Source organism: Laccaria bicolor, genomic scaffold (genome assembly GCF_000143565.1).
Source record: "Laccaria bicolor S238N-H82 LACBIscaffold_10 genomic scaffold, whole genome shotgun sequence".
Taxonomy (NCBI): domain Eukaryota; kingdom Fungi; phylum Basidiomycota; class Agaricomycetes; order Agaricales; family Hydnangiaceae; genus Laccaria; species Laccaria bicolor.
In genome coordinates this window covers 577,795-591,594 of record NW_001889881.1, presented here as the reverse complement: position 1 = coordinate 591,594, position 13,800 = coordinate 577,795, and the positions used below count along the sequence as shown (strand labels likewise).

The 13,800-nt window shown below is 49.6% G+C and overlaps 6 protein-coding genes across 6 annotated transcripts; 4 read left to right on the top strand and 2 right to left on the bottom strand.

Annotated features, from left to right (window-relative positions):
• Positions 1–193: 193 nt before the first annotated feature.
• Positions 194–3,475, bottom strand: LACBIDRAFT_296465 (uncharacterized protein; the record flags this gene model as incomplete). The annotated part of the gene is made up of 5 exons (XM_001880188.1): positions 194–513; positions 570–2,017; positions 2,068–2,146; positions 2,199–2,694; positions 2,744–3,475. 5 exons carry the CDS (start codon positions 3,473–3,475, stop codon positions 194–196), a joined length of 3,075 nt encoding a protein of 1,024 aa, XP_001880223.1.
• A 408-nt stretch (positions 3,476–3,883) lies between these two features.
• Positions 3,884–6,130, bottom strand: LACBIDRAFT_296464 (uncharacterized protein; the record flags this gene model as incomplete). Its single annotated transcript, XM_001880187.1, has 8 exons — positions 3,884–4,327; positions 4,379–4,717; positions 4,771–5,084; positions 5,135–5,532; positions 5,580–5,751; positions 5,803–5,947; positions 6,000–6,047; positions 6,101–6,130. 8 exons carry the CDS (start codon positions 6,128–6,130, stop codon positions 3,884–3,886), a joined length of 1,890 nt encoding a protein of 629 aa, XP_001880222.1.
• A 144-nt stretch (positions 6,131–6,274) lies between these two features.
• On the top strand, positions 6,275–7,607 carry LACBIDRAFT_326518 (uncharacterized protein; the record flags this gene model as incomplete). Its single annotated transcript, XM_001880418.1, has 2 exons — positions 6,275–6,433; positions 6,486–7,607. The coding sequence occupies 2 exons, from the start codon at positions 6,275–6,277 to the stop codon at positions 7,605–7,607; spliced, it is 1,281 nt and encodes a 426-aa protein (XP_001880453.1).
• A 231-nt stretch (positions 7,608–7,838) lies between these two features.
• LACBIDRAFT_294074 (uncharacterized protein) lies at positions 7,839–8,677 on the top strand. Its single transcript, XM_001880417.1, has 5 exons — positions 7,839–7,970; positions 8,022–8,113; positions 8,168–8,346; positions 8,403–8,484; positions 8,537–8,677. Exons 1-5 carry the CDS (start codon positions 7,949–7,951, stop codon positions 8,576–8,578), a joined length of 417 nt encoding a protein of 138 aa, XP_001880452.1. The 5' UTR covers positions 7,839–7,948; the 3' UTR covers positions 8,579–8,677.
• A 45-nt stretch (positions 8,678–8,722) lies between these two features.
• LACBIDRAFT_296461 (uncharacterized protein) lies at positions 8,723–9,736 on the top strand (the record flags this gene model as incomplete). The annotated part of the gene is made up of 4 exons (XM_001880416.1): positions 8,723–8,752; positions 8,798–8,932; positions 8,983–9,533; positions 9,589–9,736. 4 exons carry the CDS (start codon positions 8,723–8,725, stop codon positions 9,734–9,736), a joined length of 864 nt encoding a protein of 287 aa, XP_001880451.1.
• A 1,883-nt stretch (positions 9,737–11,619) lies between these two features.
• LACBIDRAFT_249185 (uncharacterized protein) lies at positions 11,620–13,226 on the top strand (the record flags this gene model as incomplete). Its single annotated transcript, XM_001880415.1, has 7 exons — positions 11,620–11,663; positions 11,729–11,784; positions 11,833–11,857; positions 11,911–12,078; positions 12,129–12,421; positions 12,486–12,882; positions 12,947–13,226. Coding segments are annotated over 7 exons (1,263 nt in total), but the record flags the coding sequence as incomplete, so codon positions are not given.
• Positions 13,227–13,800: the final 574 nt, after the last annotated feature.

The following is a 13,800-nucleotide window of genomic DNA, read 5'->3' as shown; positions in this document are numbered from 1 at the left end:
ACTGAAGGCTGGCTACAGTCCTGATACAAGAAGCAATTAATCGGTGAACCAAATGCTGGTAACAAGCTTTGGGGAGTAATCCGAAATTGACTGCGCACCGTGAATATACTACGTTAATACAACGCGACACAGGAATGCCTGATCCGTACCGCGTGCGGAGCCGGCCAGCATCCTTCCACTACACAACACCCCATCAGCGGCGGAGTGCGGACAACATTTTGGCCAAGGCGTTGATCTGGCCTTTCTGGACCTTCTTGACACCATCTGCGCCTTCATCCTTTCCGTTCGACAGCCCACCAAGGTCCGTGGTGCTGGTGGACGCATCCCTGCGCGGCTCAGGTGCTTTCTGAGCGACAAAGTTGGGAGGACGCTCAGTGATCGTATCAAGCTTCTGATCTTTGGGTTTCCTCGTGCGTTGTTTCCGGACAGGAGGTGAACCAAAGATGTCGCCAACAGGGTTAGGGAATTGTCCGCGTGGAAGCTGATCGAGTTCCCAAGGAACACCGTTCATGACTGGATGAGTGAACATTAGCAAAACTGATCACAAAATATCATACTGGGCAACATACTCTTGATATTCTTGGGGATATTGGAGAATGCGGAGATGTTGGAAGACGACGAAGTAGATGATGGCTTGACACTTGTACGCCAGCTAGCCGATGAAACGCTCGTGGCGGTAGTCGAGATGCTCCGGGAGCTCGAGTTGCTGTACCTCGTGAAAGCAGAGGTAGAGGTACCAGCACTTGAAGAAGTACTCATGGAGCTTCGCCAATTCCCAGACACCACGGAGCTCGCACTTGAGGCTGAGGGCCGGCCGCTACGAGAGCTAAGGGGCGACAGTTCTCGCTTGTCGGACATATGATCGCGAGTCGACGGCGGGCTGGTTGACATCGCAAAGGCGGGTGGTGATCTGATCGGGAGGTTAGCAGGCGGGAGCCCACGTCCACGACGACCTCTGTTCCAGGCCAAAGAACTATCGTCCGGTTTTGACAAGGGAGGCTCGACAGGGGGTTGAGGCGATGGTGCGTTCAAACCCATGAGCAGGTTTGTAACGTTGCTGACGGTGGCAGAGGGTTGGTTTGACAGATCAAGCGAGACTTCTTCCACCGGTGATACACGCCCAGCGCTGGCAGCGAGAGCAGAGGCACTGTTTTTGCCAAAACTGAGCTTCCACTTTGACGGCTTTTTCGTGACGGGAGGGGGAATGACGGGTGATGCCAAGGATGGGGGGGCATTTCGGGGGCCCAAAAGTGCAGTGGGCATTGCGTACATGCTAGGGGGTTCAAATGGAACTCGAGTCCGCCGAGACGAAGCAGCACTGGTCTTGGTAGACACAGACCGATGAGATGACGATTTAGAAGCTTTGCTAATCTCTCGAGCCAAGGATTGCGATGCTACGGCCAATGTTGCCAAAGCCTCATCCTGCGATGTTGACAGTGGAGCTCCCTTGCCCTTGCGGGCGCCTCGTTTCCGACGTTTGTGGTTTGAAGTCGACCTGGACGTCGTTTCCTCAATCTCGAGATCGAAAATGTTGTGATTACCATTCTCTCCTTCGTCATCTTGATCTATGACGGTCGAAAGTTCGCAGGCTTCCTCTCGTTCATCGGTTGGGCCGAGTGATGGTGCACGGGAAAGAGAACGTGTAGGAAGGGCAGGAGTGCGTCCGGCGGTGGTACTGATGGACGCTTGCCTAGAAGACGGTCGATGTGAGAACGGCATTGTGGCCGAGAGAGGATAGCCTTGAGAGCTGCTGGACAGGGTACGGTGAACGCCATGATTGCCAAGCAGGTCGGGAAGGTTCTTGGCCCACAGACCAAATTCGTGAGCTGTAATGCGCTGAGAATCGCCTTGGGGGTTGTCAAGGATGCAGAAGACTCTGGTGGCCAAAAGTTCTGCAACGGGACGCGTCATGCCAGTGAAGCGGGTCATGAAAAAGTTGATGGGATCCCGACGGAAGGCGTCAAAAGAGGAGCAGGCGCCTTCCGCGGTGTCAGTCCAAGGATTGTAGTGATACAGCCTGGAACAACCCATGAGATTTTGTTTAGACTGAATAGATAAACAACTTGCATGTTAATAAGCACTATACCCAGAGACCAAACGTCTGCAGCACTGGGACGGTATGTAGGGGCTACGTTATTCCTGCACTCTGTGGGAGACTAAATCAAAATGTGTGTGTTGACAGGGAGCAGTAGACATACCATAACTCATATACGGCGCGCTGCCGCAGTCCATATCAGAGGAATCAACATCTGATGTGGACAAGCCAAAATCGGTTAGTTTGACAATGACCTTGCGTTCCAGTCGTCCGCTGGGTTGAGATACCCAACCGTCGGTAACGATAAAGTTTTCGGGCTTGATATCGCGATGGAAAACTTGTTGAGAGTGGCAAGCGGCAACAGCATCACACATCTGGGCGAACATGGATGATATGAGGCGGAGACGGGAACGGGAGAGTAGCTGTGAGGGGTGAAGGTTGGAAAGAAGACTGGGAGTTGGGGGTGTTCGTGAAGAAGAGACTGAAGAGTCGGTGGTTGGATGATCCAAGTCATAATGGTCGCGGGCCTGCTCCAAAAAGTAAAACAAATCTTCACCGGGAACGTACTCCAGGAGGAGCAGTAAGAACGAAGGAGTCTCCAAGGTACGATGCAGTGTCACGATGCCCGTATGTAGATGGAGAGACTGGTGAATCATAACCTAATCCAAGGTCAGATTTTGTCAAAATAAAAATAAATGGCCTACATACCTCTGACATCTGGGCAGCCAACGCATCCTTGTCAAGGTTGGCTTTGGAAAGGCATTTGATGGCGAAATTGCGACCGTAGACTGTTTCCGGATTGCGAACAAACTTGCCATCATCACTAAACTCCATGGAACCAATGGTTGACATGTGGCCGTCTTCTGAAGGGGCTGGACGAAAGAGGACTTCTTGTACCAAGTAGACGACGGCATAACTACCGGTTCCAAGACGGCGGACAACCTCGAATTCCGTTGCAGGTTCTCTGTGATCAGGGTTTGGCAAAGTTGGGGATGAACCTATGGACACGAGGCGGATGAGTTCGCCCTGGAGGGAAATTCCTTCTCCGACGACGTCACCCGGAGCGAGAACGCCTTGATCAACAGAGGGTGCAATAGAAGAAGCGCGAGAATAGGTGGGAGAGACTGGGACGGCATTCTGGGGGTTGTAGAATGGCATGGGACTGGAAGCTTGACCAGAGAAGATGTAAGGGCTGCGGGAGCGGGTTGCGGAGGGGATGGAAGGAGAGGGGGAGGGAGAAGGGGACAAATTAGTTGAAACTGACAAGGAGTTGGGGCGTGCTGAGAAAAGGGACCTTGAGACAACGAGGGAGTCTTTCTGAAAGCGCTTTTGATTCAGCGAAGGAGAAGAGATGGGAGAGGTATCATTAGTGGAATAATAGACATGGTCCTTTGCAGAGAAAGTTTGGGGGGGAAGGTGGAGTGACTGCTGCTGCAACATGAGCGGTTTGCAAGCGATAAGGAATAATGCAACGCTCCGGCCTCTTGAGAAAGACGGCGGCTGCTGTTTGTAGAATCAGACGAGACCTGCTTGGAGTCTGAGCTGGTCAGGGCTGCGATACATGCAGCTGGAGGGGTAGGACGACGCCCCGTCGACGCCGGGAGTGGGCTGTCGAGGATTGAGGACGCTAAAGAGACGAATTAGACGGGTCAATATAGGGAATGATAAACTGACAATGGCAGAACCGTCAAGGACGTCGGTGGTGAAGAGCAAGTGTTGGCAGAAAGAAAGAAGGAAAAAGACGCGCAGTTTGAACTGGATTGAACTATATTTGTGTGACCATGTGGTCAGCGGCTTCTTTACCATGCGTGTCAAGGCAAGTGTCAAGGGTTGATTAACGTTCATAGTCTAGTCTACTCTACTCAATTCCTTTCTCCATTGTGCCTCTATAGTTTCCTTGTCAAAGCAATGCATCCCTTTCATCACAATCTCCGTAGCCTCTCTCCCTTTCCCATGCACCAACAGCCACCGTCCCCATTCAATCGTCGCCTCAACTCCCTCATCCTTCTTCCACAGCTCGAAGATTTCACCTAGCACCTTCTCCTTCTCCCCTTCTTCACATGCCTCTGACACTCTCGCAAACACCTGCCGCCATACCCTCCCAGTCGTTAGATAACTCTTCGCCATATGGCGAATCCAATGTAGCCAATTCACACATCCCTTTTCTTGATCCGACATCAACCCGGAGTTCGGCTCAACTCCAACCTCGTGCAACACACCAACGTATCTCACGAGGAGTGCCTCGTGCACGCCCCGTAACGAGACATCTTGTATACTCTCTTTCAGCAACCTCTGTAGAAAGTAAAATTAATAAATCATGTATCAACCTGATAAACCCCTTACCTCGTGCAATTCCTTCTTGGCCAGCGGTGATTCCGCCGTTAATAGACCCCAGGTCCATATCTCTATTCTCTCTTCGTCAGTCCCAACAATTGACCTTCTCGCTTCTGCCCAACATTTCTCCGTCGGTTCATCCGACAGTTGCTTCTCTACTGCCAGCCTTGCCAGCCATACACGTGGCGAGGTCGGTACCTGTCTCGTATATTTATCAGCAATCCAAAGTACCTTGGCAGGGCTCCCCGAAGATGAATGCATCAGTAGTTTGATGTGCACAGACAGTAGTGATGGTGATGGTCTTGCACGTTGGATTAGGGAAGTCAAAGACGCCATAAGGTAGGTTTTCTAATCCGGTCCTTCAGGAGTCGAACCAGCCAATCATCATCAAAAAGACGCACAAGGTCATCATCCACCAACTTCAAAAACCACCCCTCGATGAAATTTGCATAGACCTCGAGGAACGCTTCTTGATCATTGTCCTTGACTCTCGTAAGCAGCTCTTCGTTGGCTAGGCGCAGTCCTTCCACGAACTCTTCTCCCTGTGATTCCAAAAAGCGGCTGGCAAGAAGCAGTATCGCTTGCGGATGTTTGGGAAGAGTATGGTTAAGCACCTCATACAAATGAGCTAAAAGTGATTGGCAAAGCTTCTTCGGTGACGGATAGCTTGATATCAAGTCCTTCAACGATTCAAACAAGGCAATCTTGGGTATAGCTGTCAAGAGCACATGAGCGCCGCCACAGGAGGAGGAAAAAAGTTGGTACCTAGGGCCGCACTCGAAATCACAGACTTGACGATGCCACCATCCATAATTTGCAATCGCGCTGCCCTGCCTTCATCCCCCTCGTATGCATCCAGATCATCCTCCATCGAGATATCCTGGGCCTCACCACCGTGACCCATGATGCGTTCACTAGGATCATCGTCCACAGCTTTCTTTTTGCCCTTTTCGTCAATCCCAAGTACATCCCATCGACGCCTTAGGCTCTCTATGAATCCCAACTCCATTCTCACATATTCCCTCCATATATCAACGCTCTCAGGATTGAGTCGAATTCCCCGTTGTAACAAAGAGCGTGCGGCTGAGGGTGACAAGTTGTCCAATTCGTGAGACGCTGCGAGGATGTATAACGCGGGGGTGTTGGGGTGTAGTTGAAGGGCTCTAATTCATCATGAATATTCGGGAGAGTATGAAGCAACGCTGCCTACCTCGCCGTTATTCTGCCCACTAGCGCACGAGCTCCTTCACGTTTCGCGACATGAATATATTGTATCCATAAGCCGACGTCGGATTTAAACTTTCTGAGAGCTCTCTCGAAAACGTGGAATTGTCGCCGAACCAACGCGTAATCTGACACTGTTGGAGGAGCAGGCTGTAATTCTGGAAAACAAAGGTTAGGAAAAGGCTATTTCCGCCAATGAAAAACCTTACTCATACGGTCGACCCGCTTGCGACGCAGCTGCTCGAGTCCCATCTCATAAGTGATGTAGCGCAAGTAGTCGGCCTTTTTGGCGACGCGTCGAATAAGAGTGGTTTCAAATGCTGTCCTTTTCTTCATGATATGCTTTACTTCTTTCTGTGACATCCCTCATTTTCTTGAGAGAAACCGCGTTGGATCGTTGGCTTACTTGAGTAAAGAGCTTTTTATCGACAAGATCGTTGAGCTCTTGGAGCATCTGAAGAGAAGAAAGATCAAGTTGGGTAATATATAATTCATGTTTTAACACACCTGCTCCTGCTGAAATTGTACTCTCTCCATGTTGTAGACGAGTGATGAAAGAGTTGGTAGAGATAGGAAAAAATAAAAAATAAAAAACTCGATAACGTGACGGGCCGAACCGGTGAGTGAATCGACAACAGCTCTTACCAAACTCTACCGCTCTAGCACCGCTTGAGCACCGCAATGGCCCCTAAAGGCCAGAGAGCAGCGGGCACCAGCCAGCTTCGCACTCATTCTCGCTCATCGTCGGCAACAAAGCTAGGTGGAAACATTCAGTTTACCCAGAAAGATGTCCAACCACAAGGGCGCTCTGATAAGCTGCCCAAGAAGAACGGTTTTGAAGTGAGTTTTTTTCTCTCTTATATCTCTCTTTATCGAACGCTGCATCTTCTAGCCCCATGGCAAAGCCGCCCCACCTTTTGCACGGGTAAACAGCAGCCAGAGGATCGCTTCAAGAGACCATCTTCACCCTCCATCAACCTCGAGACGCGCCAATTTGCCCAAGCATGGCAAGGCTAAAGCAGGTTTTACCATCGCGAGTTCAACAGATGGAGATGACGATGAATGGATCTCCAGTGAGAGCGGTGTAGCAACACCGGCTCTCGAAGACTCTGACTCTGACACCGCGTCGGAAGCGGACACTCCACAGCACGATATCGTTCACACCCAGTGTCCCACACACGCTGAACAACCTGATCCCAGCGCTCAACTACAGGCGCCTCTGCCTCGCGTCGATACAGCACGACCATTTAATCTCGAATCCACCACATACACAAATCCAGACACCATTCACCACTACGATCATCCTCCGCATCCGGAGGAAAGTCTTCTACGCCAGCACCAACAAGATGAGCCCGAACATATGGACACGGTTGACGCATCTATTCAGCCACGAACGAGTTCCAAACGTTCTTCGCGTCCACCATCCACTCGTTCCATCTCCAGTCGGCCGGAGCATCACTTACGTCCCCACCCCTTGATCCGTGGACAATCGTATGGTCACGTTGGTAATATCAAGCCCGCGCCCCTTGCGCCATTGACAGTCAGGCCCGGCCCACAACCTACGACTTCTACACCACAGCTTTTGAACGATGATTCAAGAAACCACCTTTCAACTTCACCAACGAGTATACATACCGCTTCCTCTTCTGCCGATGCTCCATATCCCTCTCATGATCGCCGCACCTCATTCTCATCTACCCGTTCAGTAATGACTGCCCCTACCATCGTCCGAGAACCCGCCAAGGCCCACGACAGGAGTCGAACCATTTCGACGATGTCAGCATCTTCCTCCTCTGCAGCTCTCTCCGCCCTGGCTCATCTGCCTTCGGTCACTCGACCGCCCTCCCCACAAACGATCGCGTTCTTCCCACCCGTAAACCCGCATCTGAATATCGAAGGTATTCACCCACTGCTCCCAGCACCGTACTTGAACAATCACCTCACCATATTGGTGAGACGAACACCCATCAGGGAGTCATTTGACCGTGTCATTCGAGCCAAGCAAGCACTCTAACACCATTTGGCGAACGAACTCTTTTTTTTTTTTTTCCTTCCTTCTGGTGTTGTGTGTAAATTGGGTGTGGATTTTATGTTTTTTTTTTCTATTCTTCCATGTCATCCTGCCTTTCCTGCATGTAGCATTTGTGTTGCTTGTAAGTAAGTAGTAGGTTGTTGTTTATTTATTGCCAAAATTGGACTCTACGTCAGCAGCAAAAGTTCCACGCGATGCTCACGTCGCGGTTCACCTCTACAAGGCTCATTTTCAAGACGCACTTGTCCCCACTTGGCGATTTCGTTGCGACAGTATTCTACCCATAATCCCCCATTTCAAGCCATCCACCTTAGAAACTCAACATGTGGCTGTCAGACGCGCAAAGCAAGCCAATTCACCTCATATTCCACTTCTCTTCCTAACATGTTCTCGCAGAAATTGGTGTGGCTCTCACCACCTTTGGAGGGCTCTTTATGCTTCTAGGCGTGATGATGTTCTTTGACGGCGCACTACTCGCCCTCGGAAATGTGTGTGTCGCCTCTTTGTCTCCCCACATAAATCAACGAGCTGACCTCGCCCAGATTCTCTTCGTTTCTGGACTCACACTGATCATTGGACCTAAGAAGACGTTCTATTTCTTTGCCCGCAAGCAGAAACTAAGAGGATCCATCTGTTTTCTTGGCGGTATTGTGCTCGTCTTCTGCAAGTGGCCGTTCATAGGAGTTATTGTTGAAACCTTTGGATTCTTGAACCTATTCGGGTGCGCACCTACTCTTTCTCTTGCCACAGCAAGCCCTGACACGAAATTTCATTCAGTGACTTTTTCCCGGTCGTGATAACATTCCTGAGGCAACTACCCTTCATTGGGACGCTGTTGTCTTTGCCGTATATTCGTGGAGTGAGTGCGCTTGCTCTGTGGGACTTTCCACTCACATAAAATTCTGTTCTAGGCCGTAGATCGCCTCGCGGGGTCACGCACGTCCGCAGTATGATATTGCACATTGGAATCTACAGTAATTTACGAATCACACGCTTGAGCTTTAGATGTCTGTTCATTCTAATACATTTCCAACGGATATTGGTTCCGCTTGAAATACATAAACATCAACTACACCCATCAAATTGAACAGGAAGAAATGCACCAACATCTTGCCGCTGCACTCGAGGTTCGAAGAAATCGTCAGCGAGATCGTGCTTGACGTCCTGTTTAGCAGCAATATGCGAATGTCAAGCTCCAGTACCCAGAAGAGGGCCGTCGGAAACGGATCCTCCACGTACTCGCACATCTGTGGGGTCCCCTTAAGCTTGCAGCGACGCCCCCCTCCGAGTCTCTGCATGGTCCATCCGTAAGGGTTCGTTCTTCATCTACCCGCTGATCTGACTTTGAATTCGATAGTCAACCTCGACTACTATCCAGGACTTTGACCCCATGGATCATCTATTGGATGATGAAGAGTTAGGCGTAGTAATCAGAACAGATTACTCCAACGAAGACGCTTGGAATAATTTCGTGAAGAAACTTCGACAATCTGAAGTGGAATTTGTCGAGAGCACCCAAGAACCAGAGGCAGATACAGAAGGGACTGACAAGGCGGCCACGTCTAGCGATAACATGGCAATCGACCCCCCTTCAGCAGATTCCGATGACTCTTCAGACGAAATGTCCATTATCAAGATAATCGACCCAACCACACCAGAAGACAGAGGTCTGTTACACGACATATCCAACCTAACTGCCCTCCGTCTGCTCAACGACGTCGATATTCGCCCCTCACCCGACCGGCCTCCTGGAACGAAACCAATATCTCCACCCAACCCCTTGGTTGATCAAGGAGGCTGGCAGGAAATATACTTTGGAAAAAATATCTGGATCTATGACTCGCGTTCCAATCTCGACGAATGTGTTCGCGTTATAAGTCAAGTGGGGGATATCTACGGAACCGCTACGTGAGTTTGCTTCAGTCCCGCAGACACTCCTCAGACCTGACTCCTTGTGATGCAGTGGGGACAGTTGGCGGGCTCGCGTCACTCACATCTGTGAACTGCAATTCAATATGTCGTACCTTGGGATGAAAGTTGACTTTGGAGGTCTTGATAGGTGGGACTATGGTGAAAGGCAGCGGAACTTGAAAGAAGCCGCCATCGTATAATACAATAGCGGTCGGGCCATCGATCTCACGAAAGTGTCTTTGCATTTTTTTTGGTCATTTTCACACTACAAGACGAACAGCAGATGGAATCGCGCCCCCAGCTATGAAACAACTCGACGACTTTTTTATGAGGTGACGGTCCACACACGGAGTTGGTTGTCAGTGAAACCGGCGAAAAGAGTTTGCCCATCCGCAGACCACGCAATCGACACACATTCAGGCTGCCTGGCCTCCTCACCAACATCGGTGTAAGCTGGCTTGAGCTCATCAACGATAGACCTGATTCACCGATGAGAGAAAATCAACTGGCGGAGCAACGACGGGACTCACTTGCTCTCCAAATCGAAGATCTTGACGCAGCTGGCGGTTGCGGCGCATAGCCAGTATCGGTTAGGCGAGAAGACAAGGGCATTGACAACATCCCCCGCCTCTAGCGAATAGAGGTGCTTGCCCTCGTTGAGGTCCCAAAGCATGGTGATGCCGTCTTTACCACCAGAGGCGGCGAGAGAGCCATCTGGAGAAACGGAGATGGTGTTGATATAACCTGTGTGTCCGTAGTGGTTGGTCTTCAACTTGAATTTGGAGAGTTCCCAGACCTGTCGATAGGAGGTTAGTATGAATATTCTGCGGGTCGAGTCCAAAAATAAATCGTCAGAGATCTTGGTGGAAAATGTTGTCTCATTGGGTTGATGGCCCTCTGAAGTAGCAAATATATAAAGATAACATCATACGAAGGGAAGAGTGCGAAGGGAGGGTAAAATTGATCACTCTCACCTTCACCACCTTGTCCCAACCGCAGGAAACGATGACGGGGTTCATAACGTTGGGGCTGAATCGTACGCAAGACACCCTACAAATAAATTGATAAAAAGTTTCTTGCAAGGAATGTAACTGGCACTGACCACTCGGTGTGGCCATCGTCCTTGATGTCGTACTTGCACTCGCCCAAAGTATTCCAAAGCTTGATTGTCTTATCGCGCGATCCAGAGACAATTTGTCTGTTGTCGGCGCTGAAGCTGACTGAGAGAACATCGGATGTGTGTCCAACGAAACGGCGCGTTGTGAGACCAGTGTTAAGATCCCAAAGACGAAGAGTGTGGTCCCATGAGGAAGAGAGGGCGAATTGGCCGTCGGAAGAAATGACAACATCAGAGACAAAGTGGTTGTGCCCGTGGAGAATTCGTTTAGGGTATCCGTAAGAATCATCATTGCGAGTCAATTGCCAGACAATGATCGTCTTGTCTGTTGATACGAGGTTAATGGTCAATTATTCTGAGAGAAAGAAATCTGATATATACCTCGTGACGCCGTGAGGATCATGTCTGGGTTCTCTGAGGAGGTTGCGATGGCGGTGACCCATCCTTTGTGGCCCTCCAACGAGCCGAGGAAACGCAGGGATTCAGACATATTTTGTGTTGCAAAGTTGGTCACTGTTGGCAACGATAAGACTCATGACTTCGGCCAATGTCACGCCCAGCCACTGTGACATAACTGTACAGTTCCCGGCAATCCCCCGCTCAAATAAAGAAAAGTTAACTGTCATTGATACTACCTTGTCCTCAAAGCAAAAAGTGAGTTTCATTCTCGGTTTGAACTGTTTCCATGATGTCAATCTTTTATATTTGCTACTTCAGAGGGATACTCTCCCCATGAGACTACTTTCCACCAAGATCTCTGATTTTTTCGCCTCTGCTTCTCATCCAAGAAATTGAAGAATTACGCTAACCACCATTCTTCTATAGGTTTACATCTTACATACTTTGTAGCCCATTTTGTTGTACACCATTTCTACAATCTTACTTGTTCCATGTCCCTGCAACGGAAAAGAATACCCGTTATCAGTAAGCTCAAAATATATATTCTTCATCACGCTTACAGCAGTTGTCCAAGTTGACACGGATCCTGGGGTCGATGATATCATTGCCATGTCTGTCTGTTTCTGTGTCATAGCGAGGCAATTCTTGGTGGCTGAGTTTCCGCGTATTTCCTCAGCTTGCTTGCGATAGCATCGCCAGAGCTAGAGATTCTGGCTTTCATAATCTCCTTTGGTCAGTAAAGTCGACTTTCTGAGGTTACAACTTACAGATATCCATCAGGTAACACTGATCTCGACTCCTCTTTGTGAGTGGCTGGCATGTCCTTGTGGGCAAGCCATACAACTCACATGTCTGCAGCTTGAATATTTTGAAAGCTTATCAGGCGATCGCTGGCCATTTACAAAGGTTCCCTAAAGATAAAGATAGATTTCCCAATTTCTGCCCAAAAGTCAAGCCAATACTCACCAAAGGGAGTGCAGGTCCTTTAGAGGGAGACCTTCATAGTGCCCAGTATTTTCATGGAAGGTGGCCGACATTTATCACAAACCTCACACTTCTTCTTATATACTTCCAAGAGATGGTTTAGGGGGGATATCAGAACGACATCCCGACCTCGACTTGCCTCCAGATACTTTATCTCGAGCCCATCCATGTCTGGAAATTTCTTCCCGATCCGGCGTTGACGTTGCTCTTGACTTTATCCGAGATATGCCTTCGCGGACTATCACCTATCTCGTCCTTGGACCACTTACCAATTTGGCACTAATGATGAGGCAAGATAGTGAAACCATCATCAATCGTATCGGCCGCGTCGTCTCCATGGGAGGTGCGTTGGACGTTCCTGGTAACACAAGTCCAGTTGCAGAATGTGTGTTGAATCTTTTTTTAAACATCTACAATTATACCGCTGTTTATCAACGTTCCCCCCATAGTCAACTTCTTCGCGGACCCTTACGCGGTCAAGGAGCTCCTGATTTCCCCGTCAATGCACAAAGGTTTACCTCGGGATCGGTTCCTCATGCTCCCTTTAGATATCACGACACCGCATCAACTTCCATTTAGTGTCTACAGAGATGTCGTTGACCCTCTGTTCTCCTCCACGGCGTTGCCGTCCATACCAACTGCAGAGAAATCACCCTTGACTCATTTTACAAGTTCTTTCCTGGAGAGAACCCGTGAAATCATGCTGGAGTTCGGCAGCGATGCGGTGGAACTGCATGACATCGTGGCAGTCTGGTGTGCCATAGAGAACCCACCGTTTGGGGAGGATGATGTCATCTGCACGGGAGAAGGCTGGCACACTCGAAATCGAATTTTTGATATCGAGAGGTATGGTTCTTCGGTCGTTAGAATTCTAGCCGCGCCGCACCTAATCACAATATCAATTTTTTAGAACCGGCGAGATAACTCGTGGCATGTTGGTGGTTGACAGACGGGATGATCAATCTGCATATTCTCCGGGAGCAAATCGCGCCGAGGTTCAGAAAGAACTCGAAAAGCTTCACTATAACAGCGCGATATGGGAGTCTACCGCATTGCCCGCTCCAGTCGAAATTGAGAAGGCTCCCATGATATCTGACGGATTGAGAGGCGTGCTATGTGTTACACAAACCCCCGGCCCTAAAACTTTGCTACGCTTACTACTCAAACGAGTGTGGGGGGGCGTCCAATGAATGTGCTTGGACTATAATACGCTCATTACATCCGACAATTTGCCCTTTTGATTTTGCTTTTGATAGAGAAGTTACTGTTTGGCTGACGCGTCCAGAAACAACAAGCGCGACACCTTACACCATTCTGACCGCAAGTTGCACAATTATCAGTTTATGGCATGTTACAAGAAGATAGCTTTCCTTCTTCACGTACAGATATAATCCGAAGCCGGGCGTCGAGGACGACTCTAGTGCATGCTCCTTCTTCATGACTCGGGGGCGCAAGAAGGATCTCACTATTCCTCCGACTCGTGCATTGGTTCAGCAGCGTGATTATCGCGCTCGGAAAGCTAACTATGTATCGGACCTTGAAGAACGCCTTCGTAAGGCGGAGGAGGAAAACGCCCAGCTTCGAAGAGATTTGACGTTGGCTAGGGCTGGCGTTGCCACCCCATCATTGCTCTACGACCCCTCGATGGTGAGTCAACGTTCAAACTCCATCTGTTAAGCTTTTCTGACTATCATTTTGTAGACGGAAGCTTCTGCGGAGCTGTTGCACAACTTGTCAGTGGCCACCGCCTCTCTCACTCGATTT

Bases quoted from the DNA above. Each gene is read 5' to 3' on its own strand.
- LACBIDRAFT_294074 (XM_001880417.1), top strand. From the start codon at position 7,949: ATGTGGCTGTCAGACGCGCAAA. The intron at 8,347-8,402 runs GTGCGCACCTAC...AATTTCATTCAG, and splicing joins GGATTCTTGAACCTATTCGG to TGACTTTTTCCCGGTCGTGA. The intron at 8,485-8,536 runs GTGAGTGCGCTT...ATTCTGTTCTAG, and splicing joins CTTTGCCGTATATTCGTGGA to GCCGTAGATCGCCTCGCGGG.